Here is a 10,323-nt window from a genome sequence, read left to right as displayed (position 1 = left end):
GGGGGGGGGGAGGGAGCAGGCTGGGGTTATACATTTATTTGTTTTTTGTCTGTAATAACGGTACTAAACCATGGCATAAAGAAAGGTTGGCCAACTAAGGCACAAGTGCCACAATTTTACATGGGAAGCCACTGTGCATAGTATGTGGCAGATCAGAGAGGGGAGAGGCAGCACAGGAACAGATAGGGCAGGGAGCACAGAGAAGAGAGCAGAAAGCAGAGCAGGAGATTGTGTAGAGAAAAGGGATTGAAATGGCACTCAGGGAGGGTGTGGAGCTAGCTTGTGGCACACCTGCCAAGATGGTTGATGCTGGTGGTTTCACGCTGGTGAAAAACAATCGTAGGTTTGGTCATGCTTTGGCTGCAGCAGTAATAATCCCACGAAATCCTGATCCACAGTAGTCAGGAGTTCTTGTTAAACCAACTGCAGGATGGACAAACTATGTTTGTATTATGTGCTTTGTTTGATTTCAATCTCTAAAATTTGCTGGTGTGACTTTTACTTATTATTGGCAACTGGAATTTACACCTATATTTAAGATTTGCTAATAGTTTCTATTAATCAACTTTTGGCAATTATAATTGTCCCATATTTTAAAATCTGTTCAGGTTACTTTTTCATGTCCTCCTCAGACTGTATTAATTTGGAAAGTTTCAACTAAAATAGATAAGTCATTTCTAATAGAAGCCTTAAAGGGAAAAAAATATTCTGCCCATGATACAAAATTACCACCATTTTACAAGGAAGCTTTGTCACCTCTGTGCTTTGAAGCAAGGACTTTAAATTTAGCAGATAGTCAGAAATATACTTCTTGCTGTCCTTGTGAAAATCTGCCATGTTATAAACCTCCGAAGAAGCCCAGGTTCACACACCCTCAGTAGAAGTTCAGTGGAAGCTGTTTCTATTATTCTCTGAAAAGTCCATTTTGTGAGGGCCCATCCCCAAACAGGTCTCACTCTTGATTACACTGCTTTACCCTAGGGAGTGGAGGTTGAGCAGGAATTCTTGTACAATTCTATTGGGCACTGCAATGATGGGAAAAGAGACTGTGTTTATTCTTCTCATTTAATTATTTGCACCACGTTGTCCTTCCAGTGCCCCAACAGCTAGTGCCCAATAGAACTGGAAGAAAATGAGGCTCAGCCTCATTGGCTTCAATGTTGAGAGAATGGAGACTGAAAGGGCTGGGCACACAGGCCTGGTGTCAATGGGGAGTTTGTGAAACATACTGGCACTTTCTAGAGGTCCGCCCTCACAGAGGCTAACTAGCCTATTGGTACAACCAGTAATACCATTTCTTCAAGTGGCAAATGTCCGTGCTTTGGTTTTAAAGATACCAATCCTAGTGATGAGTGCTGCTGAAGTCAGTGTCATTCCCTAGTATGCGATTTGTTTGTTTTTTGCTTTCAGTTTGCTTATATAGCAACAGGAACTTGCACACAAATAAACTTTATCAAACAACATTCAGGTTGCAAAGTCAAGCACTTAGACATTAGAAAATGCCAGAATTGCAAAGTTTAAGTGACTTGACCAGCTTGCCATCAGAACTCATTGGCAGAGGTAGGGTTATATTTCCATTCTCCCAAACTTAATTCATTTAAAATATGAGACCATTTCTCTCTGGTTGGTTTCCTGCTTCATTCACGTTCCAGCTTCCACAACCAGTTGATGTCTGTCCTACAGACAACAGCCTCCTTTATGATACCATTTTGATATATTCCCAATGTACTCTCCAGCCACTGCACTGATGGAGATAGGTGGAAAAAATAGAACATGATCATTTCATACAAATTAGTGTCTGCAGAATGAACAAGAAGACTAAACTAAAACTGAATAGGCAGCTTTTACTCTGGCATTTCCTAAGTTTTAAGTACTTGAGTTTGCAAATTGTATTTTTAAAGTTGGTTCTTTTAATATGATCAATTGTAAGAAATTAAGAGTTTGTATCCAAATAGCAATGTTCCTTTTAAAATTAAAATATATTAATGTGTTATTTTTCAAATTATGGTCAGGAGTCTAACTTTGGCAACATCTTTTACAGGAAGAGTGCTTCTCTGGCAGCTGGTGTTCCTAAGCTTGGTTATCACGTCCAGTCTTCTCACAAGTATGTGCCCAGGAGATCTGTGCTGTATGTACCTGCAGATGATAAAAGAAAGATACAGAAAATCCCATCGCTCAAAGTAGATTGTGCTGTATTGGACTGTGAAGATGGTGTGGCTCTGAACAGAAAGGTAACTAATATATTATTTGTGGAATGCCACATAATCAGTGCTATACAAACCATACTGCACTAGCCCTTGGGGGTGTTTATATTTCAAAGAGACAAAAGCAACTGGTAAGATACCATATAACCACTAAAGAGTTTCTTCATGCAGCAATGGTGTATATTTTGAGTGGGTTAGTGGTTACTAACATTGAAAGACTTCTGGCAGGCTTTTGAATACCCCATTTACCTAGACTGAGTAAGAATTTTAGATAAACAAGTGGGCCACAGCTTGTTGAAGGTACACAGAACCACAATAAGTCCTTGGCCATGAACGTCTTGAAGATACTTAGAGGTATTTGGTTTTCTGCAGAGCAGGAGGAGGGGGAATGAGAAAGGAAGAAAGTAGTTCAGAGTTAGTAGGTTTTTTGTTGAAGTGAAAGGGTTTATAGTTTGAGAGATGCATTGGGTGCATCTACATGTGCTGATTTAAGGCACATTAAGAGTGTGGGTCTTCACATGTGCATCCTTAATGCACCTTAAAAATGGTGATTTTAGGCTATTCATGCCTAAATTTAATACCTGCAAAAGCAGGTATCAAATTTAGGAGTGAATAGCTAAAGCACCTTAATACGTGTAGAAGCACTTAGGTGCATTAATGCTGTATATGTTGATGGATTTGGGACTACTTTTAGTCCCAAATTGGTCCGCCCACTGCATTAATGTGCCTTAGCGTGTGCATGTGTAGACATGTGCCTAAATTGCCTTAATGCACATTAGGCAAATGTACATTAAGTTTAAGCATGCGTAAAAATGTGTAGACACACCCTTTGTGTAGCAAATGTGTATGTATGGGTTTCTGGGAGTGGGGAGAGCAGATTAGATTATTACTTGGACATGTAGGGGATTGGATAGCTTTTTCAGGTGTTGGCTTTATGGAAAAAGTTATGCTATATGTGAAAGAAGAAGGCAAATTTCCTTGCCTGCTTTTCCCATAGTCTGTGCTGCAGTACATTAAGGCAGAATCCTATTTCTTCAAGTGGATAACCAAAGTGTAGTTTGACATTGACTCCAAGTTGCTATTGTGTAGGAGCAGGGACAGATTCAGGAGTGGTGTGGCAGTGTGATGGCACCCCCTTTTTACTGCATAGCGCAGCAAGCTCTCCCACCCCTGGCTAATGGGGGGTAGTGTGGGGATTCAGGCAGGGAACAGACACAGAAAGCAGCCAAATCTAGCACCCCAGGCAGCTGCTTTTCCCAGCTGGAACCTCCTGGGCCTGTAGGGAACCAAGGGGCTGGGCAGTGAGCAGGCACATGGAGGGAGGGTAGAAGGAACCCCAGGGCTGCTTCTGCCCTGCTCCAGCCAGGGCTGCCAAGAGTGGCTTTGGAAGGATGCCAGACTAGGCTGGGGATGACCACAAGTGGGTTCCCCAGTCCAGCACCTGCAGGAGTGGGCAGGGAGTAGGCACAGGAATGGGTGACCTGCCCATTGCCACTGCTGCTATCCCTGGCCAAACCCAGCACCCCACGCAGATGTCTCCAGTGGCCCCTGTCTGGACCAGGGTCAGGAGTGGCCTTGGGGCTTCCCACACCTTGGGTCAGCTGAGGACAGCAGCAAGTGGGTTCTTTCTTTCCCACTTTCTGCTCTTGCTCCCTGCCTGACTCCCCTGGGTTTCTCCCACTGGTTTACAGGCTCCAGCCATACCTTGCCCCCAGCCTCAGCATTGTCTGACCTGTAGCACCGGTTGCATCTGCTGTATCCCCCTTTTCATAGAATCAAGGATTTTCTATATCTTTGATCTGCCTTTGTGTAAGAGCATGCTGTCACCCCATCTGGGCAAGCAAATGGGCAAGGGGAATTAGAGGCTTCTTCTCCAGAGATGCACAGATATCTACTTTTCCTCTAATAAGGTCACTTACATGCTTCTGCACAATAGCCAGGTAGTTCCATTAATTTCCAGCTGTGTTTTGGTCGTTGTCTGTGGCCCTGGGCCAGATCCAGACTGTGCATGAGGGCTCACACAGTGACCAGTGCAGCATGAGTCCAGGGGTGGCAGAGGACCATGCTCACCCATGATGGCCATGCCCAGAGGGGCCAAAGGATACCAGATTCTGTGGCAAGCCATGCCCCCAACTTCTGTTGCCTGCCAGTAGCCCAGTGAGACAGACGAAGAGGTTCTGCAAACCTGAGCTGGCCCACAGGCCATAGTTTGACCCAACCTGCACTAGGTGAAACCGAATTCTGCCCTAAGAGTTTCTACCTGTGGGAACATTACACTGAAGATGGGGAGAACAGACTTGAATCTTTTCCAAATTATCTTAAAAACTTTAATAAGGTCTCATTCTTATTGTCCAGAGTTCTTTCTTCCTAACAGGCTTTTCATAATTCTTATAGGAAGTTTAACCTATGAGGTGTCCCAAGCATATCAGAAAGAATAACATGCTACCATCTATCATAGTGGCTTTAGCAGTTCATTTAAAATCTAGGTTTTGAAAAGTGAAAATTGTTTTGGTGTACTTTCCAGTGTGTCCATACAGTTTTTGAGCAATACTTGACAACTAGGGAAATGTCATATAAGAGATAGCTGAGAAGAGACATGAATAAAAAGAACCACTGTAACTACTGTAGTAGCAGACTTGTATTGCTTGGTTCATATTTGGGAGGTTATAACTGTAAGATGACAAATGAGACACAACTCTGTTCAACTGTTATTTTTATGTGCACATCAAGTAAAACAATGGTAGAAGCATCTATTTATAGAAGAGAATAATAATGAAATAAAGTTTACTATCAGGATGGCAAAGATAGCAAAAAAATCTCTAAGCCTGAAGCTCTGGCACCACTGAAAGTAATGAAAGTTTTGCCAGGGATGACTTCAACCTGTAACAGTTGAAATTGATGACAAGTTCCATAATAAAAATTTCATAGAGTTCATCGACATTAGGGCTGGAAGGGACCCCGCAAGATCATCAGGTCCAGCCCCCTGCCCAAAGGGCAGGCAGTCAGCAGGGGTCAAATGATCCCAGAAAGATAGGTCTCCAAGTGTTTCTTAAAGGAATCCAGAGTAGGTGCCTGCACCACCTCTGTGGGGAGTATATTCCAGGGCCAGGGAACTCGGACAGTAAAGAAGTTTTTTCTTATGTAACACCTGAGTCCAGATCATTTATAAACACATTGAAGAGTACAGGTTCAAGAACGGAGCCCTGGGGGACGCCACAGGTTACAGTGCACCAAGTTGATTCGGTTCATCAACTATTGATGGTCTCTCCATCAGCTATTGACGGACATTCTGGGTCTGTCCCTGGAGCCAGTTCCCTAGCCATCAGACTGTGAAATTGTCTAGGCCTTAGTTCCCCAATTTTTCCATGAGGACTTCATGTGACACCAGGTCAAAGGCTTTCCTGAAGTCCAAAAATATGATATCCACCTCTTTTCTCCTTTGTCCAGGTGATGCATCACCTGGTCATAGAAAGAAATCAAATTTGAGTGAAAACATGATCTTGTAGTAAAATGTACAAAAAAATCAGAGTCTCAGTTTCTCTAGATCTTAATAATTTTGAGGCCTAACTCATTAATGTTTATAAAGCATTCTTAGACCAGATGAAAGAGGCTATTGTAGCATACACTGTCAATACAGTATTTGGTGCTACATTGAAACTCAAACAGTTGGAACAATCTAAAGAAAATTGAACAAATGTATCAGTCTTTGCTTTTCTTGAATTGGCTACCAAAATATGGTAAATACAAGCAATTGTGTACTGATTATGATATTGTCATACTTAAACCTCTGTGAATTTTTTGCAGCTGCTACAAAAATATTATTGTTCTGCTGATATTAAGTAGCCTAGTTGCAGTAGTTAGGTACAGTTTACCGAGTATCTCGTACCAAGCTTACATTCATTCACTATGTTTTTACTTGCATGAAGGCCAAACAGAAAGCTTGAACCTCACCATATCAAACTTGCTTTATAAGATATGTAGTGTGTGTTCTTGTCTCAATCCATTTTACTTGTTCATTACAGATAGTGAGAGAGGGGAGCTCTCCAAATTCTGAATTAGCAAACTTCAGAATTTACAGCAAATATAGCAGTTTTTCATATACCTGTAACAGGTGATTAGTACAATTAATTTATTTAAATGCAGCATGTATTTTTTTCCTAGAAAGGTCTTCTAATGTCTCTTGGAGACCTCAAATTAAGGGGAAGGCATTTTATTTGCCTTTATCAGCATACCATTTTGGAGTCAGCTGGGGTGCATTTCTTCCTGCCATCAAGGCAACTAACAGCAGTCACCAGACTGATAGTGGTATCTGATGCTGCCTGTTGGTCCTTCCTTCTATACCATCTATTGCTGACTGTTGTTCTGATTGTACCAGGAATAGTTACAGCAAGAAGTTCATGAGGAGAAAAATGTCTCAACATTTAATGAAAGAAGAGAAAGAAAAGGCTGGAAAACAAAGCAAACAATGTGCTGAGTTCAACACTCGTTGTGAGAAGACAGAAGCTGACCCTCTAGGAGCATGGCACTTACTTTAGACTTGTCTAACATGCCTATCCTCACCTTGATTGGGCCTATTATATCAGCTTCAAAAACTGCTGTATGAAAGAAGGTACTATGTTCTTACCCTCCCATTTCTGCAGAGAAAGTGCCCTAACCATCAAGCTAAAAACTAGGACATCCTCCATCACTCCTCTTGAAGCTGAGCCGCTAAGGAGAAAGGACTGTGAAGTCATGGGGATAAGAAGAAAAGAAAGCGAAAGGGGGGGCTGACAGTAGCCCAGTGACTTGGGCACTTTCCTGGGAAAGAGGGACACTAGATTTGGGGCTTGCTCCCAGTGATTTTTATGCAGTTCATTCAATGATTATTTAATACAGAATTCCAAGACTCCAATCCAGGGACCTTGTTCTTTTATTCTTTTAGGACAGTGATTCTCACAGGGTACGCTATGAAAGCAACAAAAGTATGCCACCAAAACTGACACTTTTACTTTTTTTCTTGTTCTTTTTTTGGTATTTTAAGCTGTGGGTACATTGTATGTGCAAAAAAAGGGCATAGCAGAGCATGGTGCAGCCATGTCCATGGGGACCAGACTGGGTATGGCAGCAGTAATTTTGCAGATGTACTGCTGTTACAGCTCCCCGGCAGCTGGAAGCTGCACATGTGCCTCAGCCAGGGAGCAAAGGACTGGGAGAAGTGGCAGCAGCACTGAGATGACCAAGGCATTTGCAGACTTCTTGCCTGTACCCCAAAAAGTGTTATGCCTCTGGGTCAGGTCAGCATAGCATGAACTCTGCCAAAGAGCATACTTTGTTGCTTATGCTATGCTATGCCGGTATCTTTAGGCCCTTAACAAAAGTTTCAAAGCATTTTAATATAAATTAAATACATTTTGGAATAAAAAGCCTTACAAAATAAGATGTAGATATATTCCATTCTGAAAATGTTGAAATGGAAGGTTCCATGGTATCAAAAATAATCTTTGAATTGTAGTCTGTCCCAGACCTGGGCTGCAGGGAAGGGACGGAGAGAGGATTAACCCTTCTCCCTGCCCCCTTCCCCTTAACAGGGCCATGCTGGGTGGGTTGTCCTGCAGGGTTGTGAGTGGGGCTCTCTTTCCCCCCCTCCTTTTCCCAGGGTGGGGAGGGAGACTCTGTGTGGTGCTGGATGGGAACTCTTCCTCCTCCTCCTCCCCTTCCTTCCTGCTGCCATGGGGCTGGAAGGTGGGGAGGGCTCCATGCGATGCTGCCCAGCCCTAGAGTGGGGACAGGCAGGGGGAGGCTCTGTTCCATGCTGGGTGGAACTCCTCCCCCTTCTCCTCCCCCAGAGGGGCAGCAGGAGTGCGAAGCTCAGCTGGGCAGGATGTGGATGTGAGTTTGGAAGGTGTAGGGACCCCCCGCATACTCCCCTCAAGGCATGCTGTCCCATCTGCCTGGCAGCATCAGCAGGTGGGGAGGTCAGGGTGCTCATGTGCAGCTCCGGCCAGTACTACGCCGGGGGAGGGAGTGGAGTCTGTCCTGTCACTGGGGCTCAGCTCCTCGTGCCTCAAGGCCTGCACTGGAGCCTGCTGCCTCCCCCGCTCCCTGCTGTGCAGGTCTCCACACCCCGCCAGGAGTGGAGGGAGCCCCACCCCCTGCTTCCCCACAGAGTCCAGTGTGGGGCTTCCCCTCTGCGAGTGAGGAGCTGCAGGCATGTGGCACAGAGCCCTGGGGATAGAAGCAGCTGGGTAGGCTGTGCGAGGCTGTGCTCCTCACCCCCAGCACAGTGCTGGCTGCCTCTATTGCAGGGGCTCCTCTCCGCGCATCTGCAGCTCCACACTTGCAGAGGGGAAACCCTCACTGGACTCCACGTGGAAGCAGGGGCTCCCTCCACTCCCGACAGAGTGCGGGGACCTGTGCAACAGGCAGCGGGGGATGCAGCAGACTCCAGTGCGGGGCTTCCCCCACTGCAAGTGCTGGAGCTGCAGGCATGAAGAATGGAGCTCCAGTGATAGGGCAGGCTCTGCTCCCTCCCCCCGCACAGCACTGGCTGGAGCCTTGCCTATGCTGGGCATGAGTGCTATGCTGCATGCCATGGAGGGTGTGTGTGGGGGTCCCTACACACACACACACACACACACACACACACACACACACTATTTATTTACCACCCTCACACCCACACCCTGCCCAGCTGAGCTCCGTGCTCTCGCTGCCTCTCTTGCGGGGGGAGAGGGAGGGGGAAGAGTTCCCCCCCAGCATGGAACAGAGCCTCTCCTGCCATGGCGAAGGAAGTGTTGGGGGAAGAGTTCCCCTCTGGGGCTGGGCAGCATCCCATAGAGCCCCCCCTCCCCACCCCACAGTGATGGGGGAGAACTAGGGGGAAGAGTCCCCCTCTGGGGCCAGGTAGCCTCATGGAGCGCCCCCCTCCCTTCCCATGGCGGTGGGGAAGAGGGAGGAAAGGGAAGAGTTCCCTTCTGGGACCTGGCAGTCATGTGTGCTGGGATTGCTCCCAGCTGTCAGGGAGCCTCTGGGGCAGGCCTGCCAGGGCCTGGCCATGCCTCCTGCCTGCCCCCGCCCCCCAACTCAGCTTCCCTGTGAAAGGGAGGGCTGCTCTAGCACCTCTGGGCTTCTAGCTTGAGCTACTGCAGGTATGTGCCTGCATTTCCTGAATAGAAAAGGAATGTCTATCCCCTTGAAAACTGATTCACTTTTTGCTAGTTAGACTCACCTGAAAAGATTGAATCAATTCAGGCTCAGGCTTTTTGAATGTCTCTCCCTAGCCCCTGGCTGTAATCAAGGAGATCTCCTTTAACCAGTAACAATTGCTGGCATTCAGTGCTGCATTGTGAAATCAGCTGAGGGTGTTTATACACGTGCTTCGGAGCATCTCATGTATCAGCATCCCCACGCTTCAAAATGGCAGGAGTGGCATTTTATCTAAAGCTTATTGAATAAGTTATAGGTAAACCACCTCTGCTGCCATTTTAAGCACAGGGACGCTGATACACAAGACACGGGAGGCTGCTGGAGCACGGTAATTGCCATGCTTCAGCAGAATTGATGTGCTGGAATTACAGCACATCGGAGCAGCCTCCCTGCTCATGAATAGGCACCCCAAGAGCCTTGTTATGTGTTACACTCTGAACTGCATAAATGTTGCTCGGTGTTAGTGCTGGCTTGAGTTTGGAGCAGTCACAGAAGACTGAAAGGTAAGAATCCCCCCCTCCCATTCTGGGCCTCCCCCCTACCCCTGGGCCTCCCCACTGTCTTTTAAGCATCCCCTCCCCCTGCTCAGAGAGAAGCAACAGTGACAGCAGCTGGGGAGGCAGGTTAACTGTTCCCTACCTGCTCCCCCAGTACACACATCATGGGCAGCCACAAATAAGCGAGGAGTGGGAGGGGGATTGACAGTGAGCAGAAATCTGAGGTGCTTGCTGGGGAGGGAGAGCCAGCGGGCCAGTGTGGGCAGCCTAGAGCAGGGGTCGGCAAAATACATTCTATCCGGCCCACAGGGCCCCTAAAAAATTTAGAAAATTAATATTTACCTGCCCTTGGTTCCTGTCAAAAACCCGGCGGGCTCCCACAACAGCAGGACCCGCCCAGCCCTGCCCCCCCAGCCACCAAGCCCCGCCCCGGCGTC

General features: G+C 46.5%; 1 protein-coding gene across 5 annotated transcripts in view; it reads left to right on the top strand.

Annotated features, from left to right (window-relative positions):
- CLYBL (citrate lyase beta like) overlaps window positions 1-10,323 on the top strand; it is a 130,843-nt gene that overhangs the window by 737 nt on the left and 119,783 nt on the right. For all 5 annotated transcript variants that reach the window (XM_025208622.1, XM_025208623.1, XM_025208624.1 and 2 more), the window contains exon 2: window positions 2,042-2,231. In XM_025208622.1, coding sequence (XP_025064407.1) covers window positions 2,042-2,231 — 190 coding nt within the window. The remainder of the gene's footprint in view (window positions 1-2,041; window positions 2,232-10,323) is intronic.

Source organism: Alligator sinensis, unplaced genomic scaffold (genome assembly GCF_000455745.1).
Source record: "Alligator sinensis unplaced genomic scaffold, ASM45574v1 scaffold744_1, whole genome shotgun sequence".
NCBI classification, from domain to species: Eukaryota; Metazoa; Chordata; order Crocodylia; family Alligatoridae; genus Alligator; species Alligator sinensis.
Note: the sequence above shows the minus strand (reverse complement) of the source record. Positions and strands in the feature narration are given on the sequence as shown.